Source organism: Oryx dammah, unplaced genomic scaffold (assembly GCF_014754425.2).
Source record: "Oryx dammah isolate SB20612 unplaced genomic scaffold, SCBI_Odam_1.1 HiC_scaffold_26, whole genome shotgun sequence".
Classification (NCBI taxonomy): domain Eukaryota; kingdom Metazoa; phylum Chordata; class Mammalia; order Artiodactyla; family Bovidae; genus Oryx; species Oryx dammah.
The window spans coordinates 16,649,402-16,676,960 of NW_024070210.1; the positions used below are offsets into that span (position 1 = coordinate 16,649,402).

The following is a 27,559-nucleotide window of genomic DNA, read 5'->3' on the forward strand; positions in this document are numbered from 1 at the left end:
AACTCTGGCTTTGTCTTATCTTCTTGAGATGTTGCTTCACTTGTTCTTTTGTCCCTTGTCATTTCTGTAAACTGTAAGCTAGACTTAAGGCTTGATTAGATTCAAGCTAAGCATTTTTGGCAAAAAATGCTTCAATGGTGTTGGCTGCTTGCATCATTTTTAAAGGGTCATAGTATTGCTCTGTATAGAGTGAACTAGGATAGGGAGATACTGTGAGCCATTGGCTTTTTCCTTTACTAGCTTTACACGTTTGCACAAATCAGTTTGTTTCTCTGAGCCCTTGTTTTCACCTGAAAGAAGAAAATAATACTGCCTACCCTGTATGGTGGTTTTGAGGATGAAATGAAATAATGTCTGTGAAGTTATTTTGGAAAGTAATATACACACTTGAGGTAAGCATGGAGTGATTGGCAGCAGTAGCAGGCAGGAGGACCATTTTGCCTAGGGCTGTTAGAGTTTTAAAACCAAAAATTCTGCATCCCAGAAAATCCCGCAGCCCTAGGCAAATTGCAACACTTGGTCACCCTACCTGCAACAAGTGTACAGGAGTGGACTTTACATAAAGTCCTATTACTCAGGTAGTAGTATGGGCTCACAAAACTGTGGCTATGCATTCTTAGGGGTTGGCATTGAAAATGTAGTCCTGAACTGCCGTAACCAAGTGGCAGTTAACCTGGAACTGTGTTTTATCTGGACAGGTGGGGATGCATTCCAAAGGAACTCAGACAGCAAAGGATGAGACGGAAATGGATCCAAAGCCTGACTTAGATTCAGATTCCTGGTGTCTCCTGGGAACAGACTCCTGTAGACCCAGCCTCTAGTCTCCTGAGCCTGTCTAGCCTCCAGGAAACTGGGATCCAAAGACCTTCACAGCACACTTACTGAATGCAGAGCGCGCTTTCCTGGCTTCGTTCACTTGCAGACAAGGAGCGCGAGGCGGAGGTTCTGAAGCACTTTCCATGTACACTTGGAGAGTAGCACTGCCTATTAGGATCTAGGAGTGGTTTTGTGTTGGAGAACGGAGGGCCCCATGGCCCTGGCTTTGTCCTCAGTGACTGCCATAGCAACAGCAGCTCTGTACCTCATCTGGTGATCCCACCTTTGAAGAGGAGACACGATGCTCACGTTCATTTTGCTGCTAGCAGCTTATATCCCACTTATCACTTTCACCGTTAATTGGAAGCTGCCTTGGGAATTCAGTGCCAGGCATTGCACCTCTGGGTGGAGGAGGTTAAACTGTAAAGCTGGAGAGGGCTGCAACCAGGTGCAGCCCATCCAGGGTCATCTGGAGAGTGGTGAAGTGTTCTAAGCCCTCTCAGGAGCCTTAGTCCAGGAAAGTATGTCTGTTGGAGCCAATCTCCAGCTTGTTTTCAGAAAGTTGAATTACTTTGTGCAGCTGAATGCTTTAGGAGGAACAATGGGCTTAGGTTGCTTTTCCTCTGAGAGTTGAGTGGAACTTTTTCAGTGAGGAGCAGAGAAAGAAGGGCAGGTCCCTCCTCGTCACACAGCAGGAGTGTCAGGGTGGGATTTCCTAGCTTTGGAAAAGCCTTTTGAGAGATGAGGCATCTCATAGAGAATTGAGTCCATGGGGCAGAGGGAATGGACTTTGGAGGAAACCATGAGGGGAGATCCTCCTTAGCTGCCTCTGCTTGGCATCTTCGAGAGGACCTAGAGTGACTTGAGTCTTCTCCCCTGAGAAGGCTACTTGTGCCTCTGCCTTCGTGGCTCTTAGGCTTCTAATCTTGACATCAGCAGCCCCAGCCACTCCCTTTCTGTATGTCTAGTCAGTATTTTTCCCCTTTTGGTGTTTTATGAAGCCATATCAGTGAATCTGTATCATCTTTCCTACTTGAGTGGCCCAGAGCCAGCACCAAAACCTGGTAGGCCCTGAAGCCTGACAGAACAGGAGGATCCTGCCAATTTGGAGAGGAATTTGGCTGAGTGCCAATCCCATGTCTTCATGTCCTTGTAGACAGCAGCAGGCCAGCTCTTCCAAAGAGAGCGAGTGTCCTAGAAACGCTTGATGGTTTTACTTAAGGAGGTGAGCTTTGTGTTTCCAGCTCACCTTTACATGAGCTGCCTTGATGACTGTCACATCCTACCTCCTTAGAAAGAGCTGAAATGATCTGTTTCATGTTCCCCAACCAACAAGTAAATGTTTGATATCTATTTAATATTTTGGAAGGACCTGTGCAATGGAAATTTTGCCATTTCCCTAAAATTGGTGGTGTGAAGGCTGCTGCTCCAGGAAAACCCCACAGCTGGGGATGGGCAACTCTACTCAATGGGATCTTCTTTGGTTTGATATTCCCATTGTTTTCTCAATTCTGGGAAGCCTAGTACAATGGTACTAATGTAATCATCGAAGCCTTTTCTTAAAATAAGGGAAGGGGCCAACCCTGGATTAAAGTTACAAGTTCTGGGGACTTGGGGGGTTTGCAACAAACCCTAACAATGGGTTTTGGTTCATCATGTAAATGCAACTTTGATTTTTTTTTAAAAAAGGACTGACTGGCCTTTCATGTTCCTGTATCCCTTATGCTCACCATCTCAGCAGGCCTGAGAGGCAGGGTCAGTTTGGGTGTTAATCATGAGTATTGCTTGTGCCATGGAACCGAGGGACAGGGGCACGTTGCTGAGACCGTGGGGTGAAGGAGCACTGAAGGGAGGCTGGGAGCCCAGGCTCCGGAGAGGGAGTCGCTCTCCAGCAGTGGAACGCTGGGGTTGTTTGCTCTAGCATGTTCCCTTGGGAAGTCTTGGTGTGCTGTTAATCTGGCTGAGAATCTAAGTTCTGTGCCTTAGAGACAGTTTGCACTTTCCCAAATTGTGCCTGGGACAGCCATATGATTTTTCCCACCAAAAAGCTATGCAAACAGAAACCAGTTCATAGGTGGCAACCACACATCAGATAAAAAGTGAAAGGTGAGGCAGCCGAAATGCCTTTGGCTGGTTTTCTGCAGCTGATTTTAAATTGTGTCCTACTTTCCTTCTTTATGGAGTGCTAGGTGTTGTAAGGTTTCCAGTAGTGTTGCTTTTGCATTACAGTATAACCTGAGTTACTCCTTTGCTCTGACATTGTTGCTGAAGAATTAGCTTATTGTTAGCCAGATGTTTGAAAGGTTGAGGGTGGAGTGGTTTGGCATTTCTGTTTTAAATAAACATTTCAACTCTCAATCAGTGCTATGCCTCAGTGAGCCTGCACATGGACCTTAGTCACTGGGGATCAGATACACACAGACTCCAGGCCTTCGTGAATCTTTGATTCAGTGAGTCTTTATATAAATAAATAAATGCAAGGGGCATTTGCAAAGAAATAATCTTTGCTTCTTTCCAGTTTGTTTTTTCTTGCTAATAGAATCATTTTTGCTGCTACAACTTTCTTCCCCCGACCCTCAAACTTCTAAAATATAGTGCTTAAAGTGCCGAAGGAAAAAAACATGAGCCATTAAAAGAGGAAGGGTGATGTCTTGTACTTATCTCCTCAGTCACAGTGGGCTTTTTCAAGTGATACTGCCAGTTTATGTTTATAAAACTGTTTTCCCTCAAAAAGGCTGAACTGTATTTGGTCTCCCTGACATAGCACAGCCAAGTTGTAACTTCTCTTGGCTGAACATTTCACTAAGGTTAAAAGCAAGAACAGACCTAAACTCACATTTCATTTGATTTTGCCATATATTTGGAAACATTCATAATAGAACAACTCTGGTGCAAAGATGTATTGTAAATAAATTATTTCAAATGAGCATCCCTGGGCCTCCAAAGTAGTATTATTCATGGTAGTGTCAGGGCAGAGTGGCTGTAGTCAGGATGGCAAAACATGTTCCTTCCAGCCACAAAGCAAAAAATCATTTATCGCTGCAATGATTAACCATGGATATAATTTAGTGGTTCATGCTGATCATTAAATCTCACAGAATCATGAACATTAAGGAGGGAAACACTATGTCATTTCTCTGCTACCTCCTGTGTAGCTGTGAAAAGTGACAAATTGATGACCTACAGCAAATGTTGGCCAGAGGTGCTGTGTTGCATTCAACAGACTGCTGCTAATACTCTCAGCATGTCTGCATATACTTTTCAAGGAAGTGAGTCTTACTGTTGAGATTTTTTTCCCATTCCTTAACCTTTTGAACTTTAAAAATTTATAGTGTCTACTTACTAAAGGTTCTTGGATACAGTAGTATAACACAGAGACATTAACAAGCAGCATTTATTTATCCTCTGTCATCCTCTGCTATCCAGGAAGAGACTTAGAAAAAGGGTTCTTACTTCTTCCCAAAGATCCAATCAAGCTAAATTTAAAAGGCTAATGGATATTCCTGTTGTAATCAAGGCCTAAACATGTTGAGATCGAAGGGAACACTAGGGCATTGACTATTGTTTATTTCTCTAGCAGCATAAGAAAGCACTCCCCACACACACATTTGTTCTCCCTGGAGGCCCCTGGCTAGTGACCTTATAACATCATCCAGGGGTTCTGACCAGACAGACAAGGCAAATAACTGAAGCATGCCAGGCGGGTGGTGCTGTCTGTGCTCCACCCCGTCTGGAAGGAGCAACTGGTTCCGAACCCCACTCAGTGCCGAGTAGAGCTGCAGGCCCAGGGTTTCCAGAACTTCCAGTTTTTCAAAAGATGCTCCATATCACCATTTTAAAATGTCAGATTATACTTTTAATGCTATGTCAGTCAAAACATACCTGTGAAGCAAAGCAGTCCACAGGCTACCACTTCGTGACCTTGGCTACCACTCATTCTCATCATCTATTGCTTTTACTATCAAGTGTGAAACTTAAAAGTGGGTACCTTGCTGGGGAACTGTATATATTGGGTTACATATCTGGTGTTTCTCTGTGAGGTTTCTTTAAATGACCAACCAGAGGTGCCATTATGTTATACCTCTTTTTCTTTGTCACAGGAAAAGCATAAAGCAATATATGCTGTTTTTTAAAATATATGTGATTTTGTTTTCAGCCTAGTGTCCAGCAGCTTCACAGCTAAAGCCTTAAAGACGGGCATATCAAATTGGTCTGATCTGTTGGCCCAGCCACTCAGTAGAAGCTGCAGAGGAAATGGAACGAGTGAGTGGCCATCTGTAGTTAGTAAATGTGGTTCTGTGGTCTGCACAGTCCCCTTTGCCCGGGTCAGCTTTGTTGACTTTTCTCCAGTATCTTAAACTAACAATTTGAGTAATGCTCTCAGGACAGTAATCTTAACTAGTATTTCAGATCTGTTGTGCTCATTTGATTCTACCTGAACTGATATTTCCCCCATCAGACACTGCCTTATCACTTCTCCTGTTTGACAAGTCTGAAAGTGAAGTCGCTCAGTCGTGTCCAACTCTGCGACCCCATGGACTGTAGTCTACCAGGCTCCTCCGTCCATGGGATTTTCCAGGCAAGAATACTGGAGTGGGGTGCCATTTCCTTCTCCATTGACAAGTCTAGGACTCACTCGTTTTATGATTTAATTTCAAATTCCCCAAACCTATTTTTTCAGTGCCTAATTATGAAGGTTACTTGCAGTAGGCACGATTCTGCTGAGAAAATTTTAGATCTGGCATTTTTTCTCTCAAAGTTTACTTTCCAGAAGAGAAGTTTACTCTGATATAATCAGTACAGACATGTGACACTGAAATGTCCCAGCTTGCTTGGAGGGTACATTTTGCTGCATTATTTTAAAAGTCATCAAACCAAACTGATTTGAAAGCAGAGTGCTAGCAACAGCTGAAATTAAAGTTGCTTCCTTCCTTTTTTTTTTTTTTTTTTGACATATGAAATCCATTAGAAAAGCACAACTACAGAGACATAGTGTGCTTTCTCCCACCCCTACCCTGTAAAGTAGATAAAGATGAGGTTCCCTTTGTGACACAGTACCACATGGGGAGGGTTTAGGACATATTGGCGCCCCAACGTTACATGCTTGGATTGACTTTCTGCCAGGATCATGTACCAGGGAGGTCATTTGCCTTACAGCAGAAGTGTATTTTTTATAAGAGATACCATGCATGATCCTGTGACACCAGTGAGCCAACTTCTTACAAGAATGAGAAGAGTTAACTGGAACCACAGACATACATGCAGAGGCAGCGGCAAGAAGGCACAACAAATGCAGGCCCTTAACTAGCACAAACCATAATCAGGCTTGCGAGAAGAGAGTTTTAATGCAGCCAGCTCACTGCTCTTAAGTTTCTTCACCCATCAGTTCTCAGAGCAATTACATCAGGCACATCAGCCGGAGGTGGTGATTTAGTGGGAAGCTGAGGCGTCCTTTTGCATCTTGCTGCTTAGCAATGGGTCTTTCTTCACTGATCTCAGCTCTGCAGGCAGATCTGGGATATGTAAAAGTGTTAGTTCTTTCTGCTCTGCATCAAATGACTCTGTTCCTACTTACTGCTCAAGAGAAGCAGAAGCCTTCTGGACCATCGAGGAGGTTTCCACTGTTGTCTGCTCAACTGTAGTGCTTTCTTGGAGGCGGAGGACGGTTCTTGATGGTCTTACACTTGGGGATGTGCCGCTCTGCCACCTTGGGAGCAAAGTGGCGGCTACAGTGAGGGCACTGAATATAGTCTGGATTTTCTACAGGCAGGATGGGAGGCAGGTCTGAGGGGTTTCCACCTTTGGCAATCACCTGCTGGAACTCTCGAGCCTGACGGAGAGTACGGATGAAGGATTCATGCTTCTGTCTCCAGTTGCTCTTCCGAGGAGGTTCAGCCTGTAAGTTGAAGAAAGACTGATCATTTAACTTGGTATCTAGGTCATCCCCTTCCTGAGTCTCTGTTAGAATGATAGGAAGTTAAAAGGGTGTTAATACACTAGGTCAAAGAGAACAGGAAAGGAGCAACAATGATAACTGACTTGCCAGAGTGGAGACACTTAAACTTAAGGGCCTGCAAAGGCGGATATCACTGAGAGGCAAGCCGGTTTTCCCTGAGAGGCTTAATGCTTGGAAATACAGGTAGTGCAAAGGGGAGGCACAGGGCTGGGAACAGGTCGGCTCCCATGGCTCCTCTCCACCTTGCACTTCCAAGTGCCCAGTACTTCCAACACCCTCTCTGGAGAAACTGAACCAGACAGGTTTCAGACTAAGGATATCCAGGCATAATGGAGAACAGGGTTAATCTAGGAGCTGAAATGGGATGAAGGGCAAGTTGTACATGATGTATTGTGTCCCCCACCATCCTCCAGAGTACCAGGCACACTGGCACCCTCCTAGGAGACGAGAGTTCTCTGGATGCATCAGGCAGTTGAGAGAAGTTGAAATGCTGACTCTGAGCAACCCCACTTAAAAGGCTCACTGTTTGATAACCCTAATATGAAAGCCCTCAGTCAACAGGCTTAAATATGAGTGGATAGACAAGGATCACTAGATATTTGAGTAAAGCTCTGACTTAAACTTTCCTGACTTCAGACTACACTACAAAGATATAGTCATCAAGCCAGTATGGTACGGGCAGAAAAACAGAAATTTAGACCAATGGGACAAGATAGAAAGCCCAGATATAAACCCATGCACCTATGGGCACCTTATTTTTGACAAAGGATGCAAGAATATACAATGGAGAAAAGACAGTCTTGTCAGTAAGTGGTGCTGGGAAAACAAGACAGCTACATGTAACAGAATGAAATTAGAATACTTCCTACCACCATACACAAAGATAAAATGGATTAAAGATCTAAACGTAGACCAGAAACTAAAACTCAAGAGAAAAAATAAGCAGAATACAGTGACATAAATCACAGCAAGATCCTCTATGACCCACCTAGAGTAATGGAAATAAAGGAGATCTAGTTAAACTTAAAAGCTTTTGCACAGCAAAGGAAACTATAAACAAGATGAAAAGATAATCCCTCAGAATAGAAAAAAATAGTTATAAATGAAGCAACTGACAAAGGACTAATCTCCAAAATATACAAGCAGCTCAGGCAGCTTAATATTAGAAAAATAAACAACTCAATCAAAAATGGGTAGAAGACCTAAACAGACATTTCTCCAAAGAAGATATAATAGATGGCTAATAAACACATGAAAAATTTGCTCAACATTGCTTATTATTAGACAAATGCAAATCAAAACTACAATATATCACTTCACACTGGTCAGAATGCTCTCTCTCTGCTCTGTGTTCAGTCATATCCAACTCTGCAACCCCATTAACTGTAGCCTGCCAGGCTCCTCTGTCCCTGGGATTTTCCAGGAGAATACTGAAGCGGATTGCCATTTCCTCCTCGAGGGGTTCTTTCCCACCCACAGTCTCCTGCACTGGCAGGCATATTCTTTACCACTGAGCTACCTGGAAAGCCAGAATGGCCATCATCAAAAAAAATCTACAAACAATAAATGCTACAGGAGGTTTGCAGAAAAGGGAATCCTCTTGTACTGTTGGTGGGAATGTAAACTGATACAGCCACTATGGAGAACAGTATGGAGATTTCTTTAAAAACTAGGAATAAAATTACCATATGACCCAGCAATCCCACTACTGGGCATATACCCTGAGAAAACCACAATTCTAAAAGACATGTATCCTAGTGTTCAATGCAACACTATTTACAATGGCCAGGACATAGGCCAAGAAGCAACCTAGATGTCCATCAACAGATGAATGGATAAAGAAATTGTGGTACATATATACAATGGAATATTTCTCTGCCATAAAAAGGAACACATTTTCAGTCAGTTATAGTGAGGTAGATGAACCCAGAGCCTGTTATACAGAATGAAGTAACTTAGAAAACAAATATTGCGTATTAACACACATATATGGAACCTAGAAAAATGGTACTGATGAACCTATCCGTAGGACAGCAGCAGAGACACAGACACAGTGAACAGACTTGTGGGCACAGCAGGGGAAGGAGAAGGTGGGACAAATGAGAGCGCAGCACTGACCCATCTGTAGACAGAGAGCCAGTAGGAGCTCTGTAGGGCACCGCGAGCTCAGCCAGGTGCTCCCTGACAACCTGGCGCGGGTGGGGTGAGCTGGGGGGCATGGGCACGGTGCAAGAGGCAGGCCACAGCTGACTCACGCCGATGTGTGGCAGGAACCACAACACTGCAAAGCAGTAATCCTCCGCAATGGCACCCCACTCCAGCACTCTTGCCTGGAGAATCCCATGGACTGAGGAGCCTGGTGGGCTGCAGTCCACAGGGTCGCTAAGAGTTGGACAGGACTGAGCGACTTCACTTTCACTTTTCACTTTCATGCATTGGAGAAGGAAATGGCAACCCACTCCAGTGTTCTTGCCTGGAGAATCCCAGGGATGGGGGAGCCTGGTGGGCTGCCGTCTATGGGGTCGCACAGAGTCGGACATGACTGAAGCGACTTAGCAGCAGCAGCAGCAGCAACAAAGTTTATTTAAAAATCATAATATCAACAAGTGAGTATTAGAAGAGATTTTGTCTATAAGAATATATATATATATATTATGAAAAAGTAATGAGAAAACCAGAAGTAACTATTATAAATTAATGCTGTGGTAGCTAAAAAACAGAACTGTTGTAAATAATGTCAGAAAAATTACTCAGAATGGGAAAAAAGAATTAAGATGAAAAGTAGAAAACATCAGAAAATTAGAAAGCCAATCCAGAAAATCCAACACCAACCAATAGGAGTTCCAAAAAACAGGACAAGGTGGAAATTATTAAACAAATAAGACACTAAAGATTCCTAGGAATAAAGGTCCCTACCCTTGAGATTGAAATGGCCTATGCACTACCCAACACAATCACTGTAGAATTTCAGATTAAAGAGAGAATCCTATAAGCTTTAATAAACAGAAAAAATATATAGATTTCATATAATGGAGAAGGAAACAAAACAGCATCAGATTTCTCAACAGTAACACTAGATGCTGAAAGCTAGTGGGAAACTACCATAAAAGTTCTAACAAAATAATTTTCCATCTAGAATTCTCTATCTGGCCAATTCATCAGTCAAAAATAAGACTATAAGATAGATATTTTCATTCATCCCATGACAAAAAAAACATGCCTCCATTCACCTTTTTTAATAAGCTTCTCCAAAAAAAGAAAAAAGTAATAAGCTTCTCCAAAGCAAGGAGTCAAGCAAGAAAAAGGAAGACACAAGATGCTAGGAACAGAAGAGAAGCAAAGAAAAGGTCCCAGACAACAGGTCTGCACCAGGCCTCGAGGAGAGCCAGTCTGGACTGGAGCAGGAAGAAAACAATGGGAAGGAGGTTTCAGAATAAAAAAGTCAAACGGATAGACTATGAGTAGTGTTTCGGCAGTTACAAAAACATTAACAGGTATCTGACCTGGGACGATCATTTAGGGAGGGAAAAACATTTGAGATCGGTATGTAGGAAACCAAGCAAATTAAAACATGAGTCAATTATTAACTCTGGGTACATGTGGGCAGGGGCAGATTCTGTTCCCTGAGCAGTGAACAAAATGTATGTGATTATTATCACATAAATAGCTGACTACTGGTTTAACCCAAAATTGGGATTTCACTACAATGGAAGGACAGAAGTGGGAGGAGAGGGGATATGAAGCCACAGTGTCTGTAAGTGGAGGTGAACAGATTTTGTGCCAAACTGATAAATCAAGAAAATAAGTATATTATTTAGAAATATACATACCAGAAAGGTCATCTGTCAGAACTGCCTGTGGGGGATAGCTGAAAGGCAAGAGAGGGATGAGGCAGAAGACTCTTGATCTGCACTACAGGTCTCTTAGTAATACATGATTTTTTAAATGTATTCAACCATTTGATGAAAATAAAATTAATATTAAAAAGAAGGGAAAAAAAGGCAAGTAGCTACTTGGTGATGAATATAGGAAGAGATGTTATCAAAGGGAAAGGAAGGATCTATCAGGAGAGTCTTACTGAAAGAGACAAGGTAGGAGAATCAGTGTTAGAGCCATCTAACACTGAACACTATAAGTTCCTCAACCATATGATATTTAACACTTTAATTCTTCATTGTATTGAAGTTCACTCAGTTAACACTTATGAATCACAAAGCACAAAGATGTAGTCTCTTACACTCAAATGCACGATGTACATACAGGAGAGAGACCAGAAGTATGAGTCTATTGGAAATTATGTGAATATTAAAGGAGAGAAGAAAAATCATCCATTCTTCTGAGTACACAGAAGGAATGACAGACACAAACCATTCAGCTTGCAAAGGCACAAAGCTTTGGAGTAAGACTCAGGACAGTCCGAGGAGGGGAGTGCATCTCAATCCAGATACTTTCTGCCTTCCTATCCTCAACGCAACATGCTTCCTCAAACAAGTTTCCACAAAGCCAGGGCATCTGATCTCAGAAATCCAATTGTTTTGCTTCATTGCTATGGTATTTGGGAATTTAAGAAATACAAGATTCTTTTTGGCTCTGGCCAGAAATGAACCACTGTAGTGGGACAGAGAATTCCCCAGTGGATTATTGGGTTGACCAGAAAGAAAACAGGAAAGAACAGGAACCTGTGATCATATCATTATCTGCAAGAGCAAAATGTTGACTTCTCATTGACAACAGGATTTCAGGGAGATCATCGATAAACATAGAAACGACTTTCTTGTAGTCATTTCCCATACTAAAAGAAATAACTCTAACTGCAAAAAATATCTCTTAACAGCCATCACACAAATGTGAGTTTTTAAAGGCCCCACAAATACACACATAAACTATAAAGTGCTAATGGACAAGAAATGCTAATGCAGCAATGGGGAGGGTTGGAAGGAAATGAAAATAAAATAACGCTTTCATAGTTTAGAGACAGGGCTTTGAGATCACGTGGTCTAGGCTTTCCCACATTTTGGTTATTTGCATACCACTTTCACCTTATCCTCCTTACTATTTTTCTTTCAAGTCAATATTCCTAGAAATCAAGGGCTTGTTATGATTTACTTTCCTAATACACATTAAAATTACTAAAATAAAAAGTGTTTGTCAGCATGCCATACTTTGAGAAACACTTATTTACAATCCCGGTGGTATAACCTTGACAAGGTATAACCAGACAATCTTCTCCCGATCTGACTGTCCAAATGTCCTTATGAAGTTCTCCCAAACATATGGAAGTGCCTTGAAGTCACTTTTTACAACCTAGTTTTTCTGCAGCTAGGAATGTTCACCAAAAGTAAAGTCCTCTATCCCAGAAAAAAAAAATCACTCCTAGGCATATATCTGAAGAAAACCATAATTCAAAAAGATACACACACCCCGATGTTCACAGCAGTACTACTTAGAATAGCCAAGACATGGAAGCAACCTAAATGTCCAGCAACAGAGGGGTGGATAAAGATGCGGTACATATACACAATGGAATATTGCTCAGCCATAAAAAAGAATGAAATAATGCCATCTGTAGCAATATGGATGGGCCTAGAGATTGTCATACTGAATGAAGAGAAAGTCAAATATCACATGATACCACTTATATGTGGAAAAAAAAATTTTAATGCTACAAATGTGCTTGTTTGCAGAACAGAAATAAGAGTCACAGATGTGGGGAACAAACTTGTGGTTGCCAAGGAGGAGTTGGGGGGGGAGGTATAAATTGGAAGATTGAGATTGAGATATACAGACTACTATATATAAAATAGATAACTAATAAGGACCTGCTGTATAGCACAGGGAACTCAATACTCTGCAATGACCTATATGGGAAAAGAATCTAAAAAAGAGTTATATATGTATAGACATAGAGATATCTATACCAATATATGACTGATTCACTTTGCTGTACACCTGAAACTAACACAACATTGTAAATCAACTGTACTCCAATAAAAATTATTTAAAAAATAAAGTCCTCCACCTTTAAGTTGTTTGAATACACTCTAAATGGGGAGAAAAAGAATTCCAAATCGTGTGTTTCATGTATTTACTAAGAAGGTATATCAAAATTAGCCAAACTGGAAAAAGTAGATAGAGTTCCAGGAGTGGTAACAAGTCCTAATTTGGGGTGATGGTAGAATATATTATAAAGAATAAGGAATTTTGTCAGGGTAGTGAAATGCTTCATAATATATTTTTTTCATTCTCTCAAATTTTCTACAGTAACTTTATTACTTATACAATCAAAACGACATATTTTTTAAGTCTAGATTTTGGAGTCATTCTGACCCAGATTTATATGCTGCCATTTAAAGCTGTTTGTGATCTTAAGCAGCTTAACCTGAGACTTGATTATTGAACTGATAAGATAATGAAATCTTCACAGGGCTGTAGTGAGAAACATATGAAAATCTCCCATCACTGTGACTGGTATACAGTAGTAATCAATAAATCAAATGTGAATTCACTCTCCCTGTAAGACACATGAAATCTTTCTAAAGAAAACGAATGAGGACCTAACAGGCTCTTAAAAGTGATCCCCACTCAATGGCAAATCCATAAGGCCCTTGTTACCTTGACTGACGCTGGACCCTTCCAGTTCAAGTATTGCTCTAGTTCTGTGCCCTTGGCCCGGGCCCTGGAGGAGTCAAACACTTTCCTCTTGGAACCCTGCATCCTGAGGCAAATGCTGGAGTGTCTCGCCAGCCTGAGCAAGAGAAACTTTCGGCCGCAGTGGCTGCACTCCCCTAGTTCTGGCTCTTCAGTGGGACAGCGGGAGCCTGAGGAGTCTGGTGCCCCGGATGAGCTAGAATTGCGGGTGTATCTCTGCAAAGCACTGAGCGGTGCTTCTGTAGCTTGAGAAAACTTCTCCTTGGATGGCCTTGAGACTCGGTCTCGGATTTTGTTATTGCTTGCCACCAGTCTTTCCCTTTTGAGCTTCTGAATTCTATAATTAGAGAACTGGAATGGACTAGAATTCTCTTGAGATTGTCCCCAAGTTTCATCTTCTCCTGTGTCTCTATTGAAGACCTCCTCCGACCTGAGTGCTGGAGAGAAGATAGGTTTGTATGTGGTGATGCTATTATCTTTAACTCTCCTCTGGGAGAGCACCATTCTCTGAAGCTCTCTTTTTTCATTTTCCTCAGCCTGTTCTTTTCCCTTCTGGATCCTTCTGAGTTCCTCCTCCGTCTTCTTCAGCTTTTCCCTCAGAAGAGTCTCTTTTCTGCGGATTTCCTCCCCTAAGCTCTCCCCTGCAGCTTCTAGTCTTTGGATTTGCATCCACTCCGTCCTGTTGGCATTTGCCATGACCCTTTCCTCCTGAGTGGCAGCAACTGGACCAACCATCAATGAATTCACCCAGTTCCTCGAACCAAAGCTATTGTATGAATACTTTCTTGGCTCAGGGATTCTTGAAGAGGCGTTCTGGTCTCCATCAGTGCCAGCCTCCCCTGTACTATGGGACTTCCGATGAAACACAGGTTTCAGAGGGTATGCTCGGTCAACCCCCACTCGCTTCTTTGTCAAGGGGATGAAATCCTGGTCATTTGTTTTGGGATACCGGGACTGAGGGTCTGATGTGTAAAACAAACCCTTGGCTTGGCCCTGGGGATTGCTCCTTGAGTCGTGCTGGCTCATTCCAGCACAGTGGGAATACAAACAGCTCTGGGCTTTTGTGGAGGTGTTCCACTTGGGGTGAGTGTAGAGATTATCCAGCATCAGTTCTTGGATACTCAAAAGCTTCTGCTGGAAATTGTTCCTCGGGTGCCCTGTAGAGGACTGCTGGGAAGAGTCACCTTTTCTGTAGGGGTCTTGCTTAGCTGAATGGAGCTCTGGAGCATCCCTTTTATTACGTGGGAGCATAACGCCCATAGGCAGAGGCAACGCCAACTGGAGACCAGCCATTCAGAGCCTGGACTGAAGCCTAGGGGAGATTTAAACCAGACATATGTGAGGAGTTTGTTTGAGGTTTACCTCCACTGTTAAAGTATAACTGTTTCTACATCTGCCTACCCACAATTTCCCTTAGACTTTTTAGGGACACTGGTGCTGGGTCCACCAGAGCTTTCATTCAATAAGCATTTGGTGAATGCTTACTGTGTTCTGTGGATGCTTATTAGGTTCTGAGGATAGAAAAAGGAGTGTGATACAGGTGTTCCTGCCACCTACCTTTCCTTTATATCACTACCAGCCTGTGCCATACACAGTGATGCTCCCGCATACAAAATAATACACTCCATAGCAGATGGAAAGAGCTATTGGGTTGAAAGTCAGTTTTTAGGCCTGTGACACAGGACAAGCAGCTTGCCCTCGCTGGGGATTCGCCCAGAGTTACAGGACTGGAATTTAGGGGCCGCAGGACTCTGAGTCCAGCCCCATCATTTTACAGGCGAGAAAACTGCAGCCCATTGGTAAGTGACCGGCACAAAAACTCTTGGGGCTTCCCTCCTGCTGGAACCGTGCTTGATCTTAAAGAGCACAGAGCCGGCTCAGGGCATGCAGCAGGTGCCTGGCTGCCAAACCCTCACGCAGGGACCACACGATCCGGCCACCGCGGGTTTAGATCGGAACGCGGAAGTTGCGCTCTGTCCTGAAGGGTCACCCGGGACGTCCCCGACTTGTGACTCCGCTTCGGAGACAAGCCCTCGGCTCTTCAGTCCGTCGGGCCTTGGGAGATCGATGCGCTGACCCCATGCCTTCCCGCCCTTCCGCGTACCTGAGGCTCTTTTGGAGGCGGCTCCCGCTTAGGGGAAGCCGCAGGACTCAGGCTTCCTCACCACTCGCCCTCACGCAGCCGCCGGCCGCGCAGGCGCTCTCAGAGGGCAGCTGTTATTCCCGTTGCCTGGAGAAGGGGGCACGTGCGCGCGCCCCGCCCCGCCCCGCCGCGAATTCCGCGGGGCGTGCGCAAGCGCAGTCCGCGCACCCGGGGCCGCCGGGGCCGCGGGCGCGGTCCAGCAGGGTCACTAGACTCGGTGTCCCGCCAACTCTGCAGCTCAGTCCAGCCCTGCCCTTGGGGAACGTGGGTAGAGGGTGGGAGAGGCTCTTCTGGGGCTCCATCAAAGAGCTTGTATTTTTCTCAGAGCAATGCTCTCCGATCCTGGGGTGTGCCCTTCTCTGGCAAAAGACGGAGCGCCTAGATGCGCCCTCAGGTCATTCTGCCGCAAGATTTCGGAGTCGGCCCTCCTCTTAGCGGGAGTGGGCATGCTGATCGCCTTTCTTGGCACGCTCGGCTGCTTGGTACCGGCCCCAGGTACGCTGTCGACTCTGTCCATGCTTTTCCTCGCACATAGTTTGGAGCTTGCGTCAGATTTTAGCAACTCCGCTAGGTTTTGCTACGCAGTCTCTTCCCGGGGAGGTTTTTGTAGCCAATCTCATTATTTTGATATAATGTTTTCCTCTCATGTGGTAACTCTGGCCCTGTCTTCTTAGGGCCCAAGAATGACTCAGACAAGTGTAATGATAATGAAGTTAACCACCAGATCCAAAATACTCAGTATAACCTGGTTTCAACCCTAAAGATATCCCATAACTTGTTAACATCAGAAGAGAGTTTATTTGTCTTCATACTTCAGTTCATTTGTGCAAGCTGTTTGAAACAGGCAGCTTACTCTTTTTCCCTTGTAACTACTTGAAAAGATTCATGCGCATGGAATATAGACAGCAGTGGTCGGTGTTACTACTTCAACATGTCATACTGCAGCTTTTACATGTTATAAAGAAATTCCTTGGTGGTGCTCCAAAGCAGTCTTTTGATGCCCTGTTTTCCCTTCTACTTGTCTCTCAACTGCCTTCTCTGTGTATGCATTTCCAGAGGTTTCTCACTCTTTTCAAGATCCCAATTATCTCAGCATGGGGCTTGCCTGTCATCAACTCCCAAAGCTCCCCTCTAGCCTGGCAGAATTTCCCAGGGTGCCTCCTTCCATCTTGACTTCTTTCCATCTTGTTTCTGAGGAAAAAAAATCTTTGTCTTTCCCTGAGTTCTCTTGACTTAGTCCCTTTCAGTACCTTCCAGGAATTGACTCACCATACCCATCCATCTTGCTAACTTCAAGTTGTATCCATCCACACACTCTGGTTTAAAATATGCTTAGCTTTGCCTTACAAAAAAAAAAAAAACTTCCTTTCCCTTGACCTCACCTCTCACCTTAGGGTCCCAGTCCTTTCTCCTCTTCTCCACAAGACTTAATAGAAAGCTTTACATTAGCTGCCCCCACTTCTTTGACTCTCCCTCATTGTCCGGTCCATTGTGGTCTGGTTTCCCATCTCTGCTTTGAACTGGCCAGTCTACCAGTGACCTTCCAATGACCCTAAAGACAAAAGCTGCTATTTCTTCAACCTACTCTTTGACATTATTGATTTTTTCTCTCCGTTGGAACTCTCTTCTGACTTGCTTCTCTGTGCCTTCTTGGTTTCTTTTTTCACGTCCTTGTTCCATCTTCTTTCATATTCTTGCATTTATGTCTTTTTCTCACTTGCCTCCCAAATGTAGTTGTTCTCCAAAGCCTGCTTATTTCTCATATAAATGCAGTTTCAGACATTCTCTTCCTTAATGATTTCAACCAAATGCCGGAATTTCAGTTCTCACCTATGTTTCAATGGCATCTAGCTTAGTTCTCCCCCTTAGTAACAGACTCAAGTTTCCAAATGCCCATGTAGCACATGCACATGAATGTTCCTCAGGTATCTCAAAGTCAATAAGACAGAAAACACAGTTGTGATTACCTCCCTATTTCCCAAGCCACTTCTCCAGTGTTCCCTCTCATGCTGAAACATCAGTCTTCTTCCATTGCCCCCTGTTTGTCACTCCTTCTAATGGGTCAGCAGGCTCTGTTGAATTTATTCTGCAGTGTCTCTTATATATGTCCCTTCCTTTTCATTTCTCCTACCCTAGGTGAGTTTCCTCTTCACTTCTCACTGGGACAGCACCACTCTCCTAACTGCTATACATCTGCTGCTTTTGGCTGTTCTGAGTCTTCATTGTGGTGTATAGGAGCTTCTCTAGTTATGATGTGTGAGTTTTAGTTTCCTGACTGGGGATTAGAATGTGCATTGAAAGGTTAACCAGTGGACCCCCGGGAAAGTCCCTATCCTAAATCTGAAATACATCTGAACCTGTCATTCTCCTACCCAAAGGCTTCTTCTTTACCTACAGGATAAAGCTGAAACATGCCTTGCCTCCCCAGAGTCAATCCTAGCTGTGTTTTAGGGCTATCTGGAAAGCAGTTTTTCTGGAGGTTAAGGCCTGGGTATCAGTCTTGTGTAAACTTTCCCCCAAAGTCCTAATGTACAGCCAGGGTTGATATATACCCAGTAGTATATCAGTAGTATATACTCAGTAATATACACTCAGGGTCCAGCCACATCTGACTACTCATACTCTCTTACCTCAGTGACCTTCCTCCAACTCCATGTGCTGGAAGGTAGTAGAACATAGCATTCAGTACAGAGTAGGCTCTGTACTCAGACTGCTTGGAACTAAATCCCAGCTCCATCACTTACTCTTTGTGGTTGTGTAACCTTGGGTAATATGCTGTTTCCTCCAAGAACGCTTTCCCAGTCTTGCCAGCCAGAAGGAATCGCTCTGCTCCTTTGTGCTCTCATAATATTTTTTGTCACAGGGCTGGCTCGTGATGAACTCTCAATGGATGTTCATGGAACTGAATTTGCATGTTTTGCATCGCATTGTCATCATTTGCATGCATATTTGTCCCTTACATGAAATAAAAAAGCTCTTTAAGGACAAAGATTATATACCGTCCATCTTTGTATATCCTACAGTGTGTATACATGTAGGTACTGAATAGTTTGATGCTACAAAGAAACTAGGTTTCTTTAAAATAAATTTTAAAGAAATAACATCAGCCAGTTACTCTGTTCAGCATTATTTTCAAATATTGCCTAGCATGACAATTCAATCCAGTTTCCAACCTCACTGCCACCTGCATACCAGCACTGAGGTCATACGACTCTCCAGGATCTGGACCCTCACTTTGTAGTGGGGAACTAATGGAATAATGAATCTCCATGGCCTGCAAATCCATCTCACCTTACCAAGTGTGCCAACCTGGCATACATACGGAGTCTTAAATGGAGGGATGTAAGGTACACAGCACTCCAAAGGGCAATAGTAAGCACCACAGTTTACCTTCATTCACATTCTTTACATATATATGTATAATTTTTGTTTTTTTGTTTATTTTTGACTGCGCTAGGTCTTCATTGCTGTGCTCAGGCTTTCTCTAGTTGTGGCAAGTGAGGGCTACTGTCTGTTGCAGTGCAAGGGCTTCTCATTGAGGTGGCCTCCCTTGTTGCAGAGCACAGGCTCTAGGCACTTGACCTTCAGCAGTTACAGCACGTAGGTTCACTAGTTGTGGCTCTCAGGCTCTAGAGCATGGACTCAGTAGTTGGGGCACATGGAGTTGGTTGCTCTGAGGCACGTGAGATCTTCCTGGACCAGGGATCAAACCCAAGTCCCCTGCGCTGGCAGGCACATCCCACCAAGGAAGCCCCATATGCATTCTTAATCATAGTATATCTGGATATAAATGCCTGCAAGGTGACCTTTGGGCTTCCCTTGTGGCTCAGACAGTAAAAAGTCTGCCTCCAATGCAGGAGTCCTGGGTTCGACCCTGGGTGGGGAAGATCCCCTGGAGAAGGAAATGACAACCTACTCTAGTATTCTTGCCTGGAGAATTCCATGGGCAGAGGATCCTGGTGGGCTACAGTCCATGGGGTCACAAAGAGTCAGACATGACTGAGTGACTGATACATACTAGATGACCCTACTTTTAACAATCAACACCCACAACTCCCCTTGACAGTTCTCTTCTCCCTAAAGAAATTCATGCAACTTGATCACTTGGCTTGCTGCTGCTGCTAAGTCGTGTCAGTCGTGTCCGACTCTGTGCAACCCCATAGACAGCAGCCCTGGGATTCTCCAGGCAAGAACACCGGAGTGGGTTGCCAGTTCCTTCTCCGATGCATGAAAGTGAAAAGTGAAAGTGAAGTCGCTCAGTCCTGTCCGACTCTTAGCGACCCCATGGACTGTAGCCTACCAGGCTCCTCCGTCCATGGGATTCTCCAGCCAAGGGTACTGGAGTGGGTTGCCATTGCCTTCTCCGGGTCACTTGGCTTAGGTTGACTGATTCAGTTGTGATTCTGGAGCCCTGGGTTATTTTGTTTGTGTTTGTGATTGGTTGCTTTAGATAAGCATTGTTTAGAGTTTTCTTAGTAAGGTAGACTTACTTAGTAAGGTAGACTCTGGGGGGCAGCTTCCAGAATCACAGTGGGAAAAATAACCTTCTGTGCAACTTCCTATACTCTTGTCACTACTGCTACCAATTCCAAACTTAAGCATGACCCAGAATTGGAGGAGAACTGAGGAAAGGGGCAGAAACATTTTATGATTTTTTTGTTTTGTTTATGATGTTTAGTGTTTGCCGTCCGTCTCTGTCTCCAGAATTTAAGCTCCTCCAATCCAGGGATCCTTTCTTTTCGTTAACGCGTGTCAAGGACCTGGAACTGTGCCTGGCACAGAGGCTCTCAGTAATTATTTACAGAATGATTGGATTTATCTCAAATGTTTCTTCGTCTTCGTCCTTCTCCCTAAGAGAAACTTAAAAAAAAATAAAGTGAGGTGCGCTTAGTGATCAAGGTAGGATGAGAACTAGGTCTGTAGAGTCGTGGCCGAGACCCTGGACAGATCCTCCCCAAGCCCGAGGCTCGGGCGCTCCTAGACACGCGCTTCCCGAAATCCTGCCCTCTAGGCGGGCTCTGGGCCAAGTGCGCCGTGCGTGATTGGCCGGTGCAGGTGATGGACAGGAGAGGCGGCGAAGGAGGAGCCGCCTTCTAAGCTTCCGGGCGCGGCGGTTACGCGGCTGTGGGGTGACTGTTGGCCTGGTGGTCTGCCGGGTAGTCCCTAACGCTTGAGAGGACGACAAGGAGGGTGAGCCTGGGACAGGGGCCCGGGGCGTGCCTTTGAGTTCGATTAGGCCTAAAATTTAATAGGAGGAGGTACTGGCGGCAGCGTGGAAGGCAGGTCTGTGGGAAGAGGGAAGGATGGAGAGGGAGCGGGACCGGGGATGGGTGTAGGGAGGTAATTGGATAAAATTGCCCCAAAAGGGGCCTCTGTGGGCAATCGCGACCCGAAGCTCCCTTGCAAGTGTCTTCCTGTTACTTCAGACACCCGCGCTTACACGTATCCGAAGTACGGGCACCTTAAGGTCAGGGAGAGGTCGCAGTGGTTAAGGATGTAGGGGTATGGATGTGATGACCCTTTCTGCCTAATGATTGGGGGCCCTGGAATAGGATAATGAGTCCTTTACTTTTCTGCTATCCTGCTCTCTGACAGGTTTGAGCATGAGCATGGCAGAAGGGGATACCCTGATATCAGTGGATTATGAAATTTTTGGAAAGGTGCAAGGAGTGTTTTTCCGCAAGTACACTCAGGTATGTGGCCCTACCTACGTTATCAGCGTGGAAACAAGAGACATGTTCCCGAAAAATATGCTTTGGAGAAGCTGGCTCTTTGGTAGCTGAATGGCAAAGAGGTGGTTTGTGGAAGAATAGGTACGAAAATGTTTTGCAATGAGTAAACACAACGCAAATGGAAGCTTTTCTCTGTGTGTGTGTGCATGCTCAGTCGTGTCCGACTCTGCAGCTCCATGGACTATATAGCCTGCCAGGCTCTTCCGTCCATGGGATTTTCCCAGCGAGAATACTAGAGAGGGTTGCCATTTCCTCCTCCAGGGAATCTTCTCCACCCAGGTCTCTTGCATTGGCAGGTGGATTCTTTTACCACTGAGTCACCTGGGAATCCCTACTGGAAGCTTTGTCTGCTGTTATTATTGGTCTAACAGTGGTATTGAGTACCAACACACATATGGATGAGCTTCTCTTTTACAAAGAGAAAGGGCTTCCCCAGTTCTCCTTATTGGGGCATCATCAAAACAAATCACAATTCTTACAGGAAAGTTAACACTGATCAAAGAGATGACATTTAAATAACTATGTAATTTATGTAACTACTTCATCTGTAGCTGTTGCATTTTCTTCAGACCTTTTTTTCTCTTGAACCCACTCCCATTCCCCTACTTAATTCCTTAATTCTGCTCATTTTAGGTTTTAAAGAACAAGTACCTTTTCCAGGGGAGGACTTCCCAGGTGTTTCAGTGGTAAAGAATCTCCTGCTAATGCAAGAGACGTGGGTTCTATCTATCTCTAGGTCAGAAAGATCCCTTGGGGATCCCTTGGAGAAGGAAATGGCAACCCACTCCAATATTCTTGTCAGGGAAATGCCATGGACAGAGGAGCCTGGAGGGCTACAGTCCAAGGTGTCACAAAGAGTCAGACATGACTTGGGAACTAAGCAACAACACTTTTTCCAGGTGAAGCTTTTCTAATGAAAATACTTTATTCATTCCAGGGTAAGTAATAGTAACACTGAACATGGAGCCTGGTATTACTATGACATATCAGTAATTGAGGGGATGAACAGACTATTGACAGCCTCTGCCTTAACTTCACTCAGTTCAGTTCCGTTCCGTTCAGTCACTCAGTCATGTCTGACTCTTTGCGACCCCATGAATCGCAGCACACCAGGCCTCCCTGTCCATCACCAACTCCTGGAGTTCACTCAGATTCCCGTTCATCGAGTCAGTGATGCCATCCAGCCATCTTATCCTCTGTTGTCACCTTCTCCTCCTGCCCCCAATCCCTCCCAGCATCAGAGTCTTTTCCAATGAGTCAACTCTTCACATGAGGTGGCCAAAGTTACTGGAGTTTCAGCTTTAGCATCAGTTCTTCCAAAGAACACCCAAGACTGATCTCCTTTAGAATGGACTGGTTGGATCTCCTTGCAGTCCAAGGGACTCTCAAGAGTCTTCTCCAACACCACAGTTCAAACGCATCAATTCTTTGGTGCTCAGCTTTCTTCACAGACCAACTCTCGCATCCATACGTGACCACTGGAAAAACCATAGCCTTGACTAGACGGACCTTTGTTGGCAAAGTAATGTCTCTGCTTTTGAATATGCTATCTAGATTGATCATAACTTTCCTTCCAAGGAGTAAGCATCTTTTAATTTCAAGGCTGCAATCACCATCTGCAGTGATTTTGGAGCCCCCTAAAATAAAGTCTGACCCTGTTTCCACTGTTTCCCCATCTATTTCCCATGAAATGATGGGACCAGATGCCATGATCTTCGTTTTCTGAATGTTGAGCTTTAAGCCAACTTTTTCACTCTCCTCTTTCACTTTCATCAATCTTCCCTAATGACAAAGATGAAATCTTAGTTTGCCTTCTGTCTTCTATAGGGGAATATCAGGCTATTGCCTTCCCAGGGTATCTCCAACCCCAAAGATAATGAGTTAAGACTGCAGAACTTGCCAAAGCCACTTTAAAGTTCAAATCTGAATCTTTGAAATGTGAATGTTAAGTGCCACTACCTCTTTTTCCAATGATTTGCAAATCAGTTCCCCCTGTTCCCTGCTCATATATGAAGTGCCTGTTGGAAGAAAAGAATTACTGAAAGTCATAGCAATAGCTATGTTCCAGATAGCTTTGCCTCCAGTTATAGGGTAGGCTTCCCTGATAGCTCAGTTGGTAAAAATCCGCCTGCAATGCAGGAAACCCCGGTTCGATTCTTGGGTCGGAAAGATCCCCTGGAAAAGGGATAGGCTACCCAGTTGAGCATTTTTGGGCTTCCCTTGTGTCTCAGCTGGTAAAGAATCCACCTGCAATGCGGGAGACCTGGGTTAGGAAGATCCCCTGGAGAAGGGAAGGGCTACCTACTCCAGTATTCTGGCCTGGAGAATTCTCCAGTCCTGGAGAATTCCATGGACTATATAGTCCATGGGGTCACAAAGAGTCAGACGCAACTGAGCAACTTTCACTTTCATGTAGGGCAAGTTCCTGTGGCTTAATAAATGGACTAAAAATTAATGAAGATTAATTAAAGTTGAGGGAAAAGGAGCAGATGGCAGGAGAGCCCATCGTTATAGCACCTCCCAACCCTCAGTGTAAAAAGAGATAAAAGAATACAGAAAAACAATTTTTAAATATTTATTTGGCTGTGGTGGGTCTTTTAGTTGTGGCTAACAGGATCTTCGTTGAGTCCTGCAGATCTTTTGTTGTTGAGCAACGACTCCCTAGTTGGGGTTTGGGGGGTTGTGTGTCTTAGTTGCTCTGGGGCATGTAGGAAATTAGTTCCCCTACCAAGGATCAAACCCGCATTGCAAGGCAGATTCTTAACCACTGTACCACCAGAGATGTTTCTTTATCTCTGTTTTATTTATTAACTTCTGCTGTAATCTTTATTATTTCCCTTTTTTTGCTTGATTTGAGTTCAGTTTGCTCCTCTCTTTCTAGTTTCTTAATGTGGAAGGTTTAGGTTATTGGTTTGAGGATAACCTTTTTTTTAGATTGAGACTAGAATTGGTGATTATAATCCTTAAAATGTTTCCAGATGACTGTTCAAGAGGAAATATGGTTATGAGGGAGAATCAGCTTTTTGGAATTTTCTTAGGAGAGAACACTACTTGCTTGTTTAGATATATAGTCAAAGCTGAACATGACTCAGCAATATTGTGTTACCATTTAAAAATAACAGAATCCAGTGCCCAGATAAAACCCATAGGAAATCCCCATTCTCAACACCTGTCAAAGTTGGGAGTGTTTTGTTTACTCTCAGGAGTTCAGATAAATCACGCTGCAGTTTAAAATGTATTGAACTATTATAACCTCCTGCTCAAAACCTCAACACACAATCATTCTTATAGCAAGTTACCATATAAGGTAACTACGAACTAGGCACGGCCCACTCCCCTGGATTAATATGAAGTAGGAGAGGGTGCAGTTGTTGTACAAAGTCAGTGGGATATGGAGTCTTATTCAAATCCATTTTCTGTATTCTTTTTTAATGCTTCAATCTACAACCCTTAATCATGCTGTAGATATCTCTTATTTTTCTTCATTCCTTAATTTCCTCCATATCCTTTAAACTGTTACTTGACCAGTCTCTTGTTCATTATGCAAACATGTCTTTGCTTTGAACATAACTGATTTGATGAATACTTCAGTTCCTCATCAAACATACTTTTGCTCTGCATAACATTTTCTTTGGCCAGCTCCAGCAATTTCCCATATTTACTAGATCACTAGTCCAGCATTTGGACATGCAGTCATGTTAACTCCCATTTTCTTTTGTAATCCAACTCCTTCAATTTAGATAGAATGTAACAAGCAATAAATTTATAAATCCTTAGTTGGAAATTTTACAAAAATAAAATTGCTTCTGAAACATTACTACTTTCCCCCAATTTTCAGTTATTTCACAGTTAATGCTTTATAGGAAAGAACAATAAAAAGTCTAAGAAAAGAGCGGTTACAATGATGAGATGTTTTTCCTAAGCTTATTCAACATTAAAGGCCTTGTGATTTATTTAGACAGAGGAAAGTCAAGTGAAAACAATAGTTAATGTGGTCTTATGAAATGTAGGTGTTTAGAGGCTGATCACCAGCAACTTTTTCCTTCTGTCAGAGGATGAGAGAAAGTGGGCTTTGAATGCAAGGTAAAGACCTTGGATTAGACAGTTTCTCTACAGTGAGAACAATGGAATGATTTGCCCAGGAAATTGTGAAATACTCCCTAATGATCTTTAAAGATATAATGGACACTTAATCATCTGGGTTTGTTTAGGTATGGTCGTGGCTAAAGAGAAACAGAAGGATCAGATAAATTTATGCTTTTTTCTATTTCATATATCTATTAGATTCTTGATTAGGAGAAGGAAAATGAACAAGATATAGTCCAGTATCCTAACAACAATCAGCCTTAGAGAATCATTTTGAAAACATCTGATTTGGTCTTAAATCTTTAGTACTTAATCAAATTGACTAAACAGTGAAAAATTCTGGTGCCTGGGTTTTATAGGGTAGAAGAAAGAAATGGAGTCAAGTGGTCAACACTCCATGTTAAGATCAGCAATGAGATTCTCCTTGCTGTAGTTCTGTTTTGACTGTGCTGGACAATATCAAATTAGTTTCAGTGGCTTGATTGTAGGCCAAGGTTCTGGCAAGAGACTGTAGTCTCGCTTTGTTTTGTTAAGTCTCACTGGATTTCTCTTTCTTGTCTTTTTCTTTCCCTTAGGCTGAGGGTAAAAAGCTCGGATTAGTAGGCTGGGTCCAGAACACTGACCAGGGCACAGTGCAAGGACGGTTGCAAGGGCCTACCTCCAAAGTACGTCACATGCAGGAATGGCTTGAGACAAAAGGAAGTCCCAAGGCACACATCGACAGGGCAAGCTTCCACAATGAGAAGGTCATCGTAAAGCTGGACTACGCAGACTTCCAAATTGTGAAATAATGGTCTGCATTTAAATTTTCCAAGATACTTAGCAGTTTTGTTTTTTATTGTTAATAGAGATAGAACTATTCTGTGTTCAATATTAGAATTTGTCAATAAGTTATTTTAGCATCAGTTACTTGATGGTTACTGTGTATTATATGTGTGATGAAAGAATTACACCTATGTGCAATTCTAATCAATAAAAACAGAACTTTCTGTGTAAGATAACTTATTTTCTTTTTGATGAACTTCATTTTGGGCAAAATAAGAGGCATTTACTCTGTGAACATCTTTGGGAAGAGAATTTGGAGGTAACTTAAGGAAGTCTGAAAGAAAAAGCAGTTACTTTTCATCATTTCTTTTTAATAGTTTCCATGAAATTTTCTTCAGGAAATTGTACCTAATAACAACAAAAATCCTGGGACTCCCCTGGTGTCCAGTGGCTAACACTGTGAGCTCTCAATGCTGGGGCCCTAGGTTTGACCCCTGGTTGGGGAACTAGATCCCACATGCCACAACTAAGACTTTGTGCAGCCAAATAAATAAATAAAAATAAATATTTTTAAAAAAGAACAAAAATCCTAAAGTTTCATTTGTTAACTGTTCAAATGATATCTGGGTTTCCCTGTTGGCTTGATAGTGAAGAACCCACCTACCAATGCAGGAAACCCTAGGTTGGGAAGATCCCCTGGAGGGGGAAAAGGCAACCCACTCCAGTATTCTTGCCTGGAGAATCTCAAGGACAGAGGAGCCTGGCGGGTTATTACAGTCCATGGGGTCACAAAGAGACATGACTGAGCACAGCACATACACAAATGATATCTTGAACTAATTATTTTACGTTTTCTGGAGTTTCTACTGTCATTTCTGTCCTCCAGGTAAGGAATTCACATAAACTGATGCTATGTGTTAAATTATGTTACCCCCTCACCCCTGCCAAATTCACATGTTGAAGTCCTCTCAATACCTCAGTATGCGACTACATTCGAGAGAGGGACTTTATAGAGGTAATTAAGGTTAAATGGGGTCATTAGAGTTGGCCCTAATCCAGTACACCCTAGTGTCCTTATAAGAAGAGGAATTTAGACACAGGTGTGTGTGCACAGAGGAAAGAACTTGTGAAGATAGAGGAAGAAGATAGCAATTTACCAGTCAAGGAAAGAGGCCTTATCATCATTCATCATTTCAACACTTTGACTTTCAGATTTCTAGCTTCCAGAACTGGGACAAGATACATTTCTATTGTTTAAGCTGTCTAGTCTGGCATTTTGTTATGGCAGCCTTAGCAAACTAATTCAGTTCAGTTCAGTTCAGTCGCTCAGTCGTGTCCGACTCTTTGCGACCCCATGAATCACAGCACACCAGGCCTCCCTGTCCATCACCAACTCCCAGAGTTCACGTCCAT

The 27,559-nt window shown here is 43.4% G+C and overlaps 3 protein-coding genes across 5 annotated transcripts in view; 2 read left to right on the top strand and 1 right to left on the bottom strand.

Moving 5' to 3' along the window:
• NEK9 (NIMA related kinase 9) overlaps window positions 1-3,174 on the top strand; it is a 39,544-nt gene extending 36,370 nt beyond the window's left edge. The window contains exon 22 of the mRNA XM_040226076.1: window positions 699-3,174. Coding sequence (XP_040082010.1) covers window positions 699-821 — 123 coding nt within the window. The 3' untranslated portion in view covers window positions 822-3,174. The remainder of the gene's footprint in view (window positions 1-698) is intronic.
• Window positions 2,502-15,632, bottom strand: ZC2HC1C (zinc finger C2HC-type containing 1C). The gene is made up of 3 exons (XM_040226077.1): window positions 15,525-15,632; window positions 13,385-14,732; window positions 2,502-6,712 (listed from the first exon to the last, which is right to left on the bottom strand). Exons 2-3 carry the CDS (start codon window positions 14,711-14,713, stop codon window positions 6,449-6,451), a joined length of 1,593 nt encoding a protein of 530 aa, XP_040082011.1. The 5' UTR covers window positions 14,714-14,732; window positions 15,525-15,632; the 3' UTR covers window positions 2,502-6,448.
• Window positions 15,633-15,720: 88 nt separating this feature from the next.
• ACYP1 (acylphosphatase 1) lies at window positions 15,721-26,386 on the top strand. 3 transcript variants are annotated; one of them, XM_040226079.1, is made up of 3 exons: window positions 15,721-16,058; window positions 21,159-21,256; window positions 25,957-26,386. In XM_040226079.1, exons 1-3 carry the CDS (start codon window positions 15,893-15,895, stop codon window positions 26,170-26,172), a joined length of 480 nt encoding a protein of 159 aa, XP_040082013.1. In that variant the 5' UTR covers window positions 15,721-15,892; the 3' UTR covers window positions 26,173-26,386. The 3 variants fall into 3 exon arrangements, with proteins under 3 accessions (XP_040082013.1, XP_040082015.1, XP_040082014.1); XM_040226081.1 differs by lacking the exon at window positions 15,721-16,058 and adding an exon at window positions 16,665-16,670; XM_040226080.1 differs by lacking the exon at window positions 15,721-16,058 and adding an exon at window positions 20,648-20,785.
• The last annotated feature ends 1,173 nt before the right edge of the window (window positions 26,387-27,559 follow it).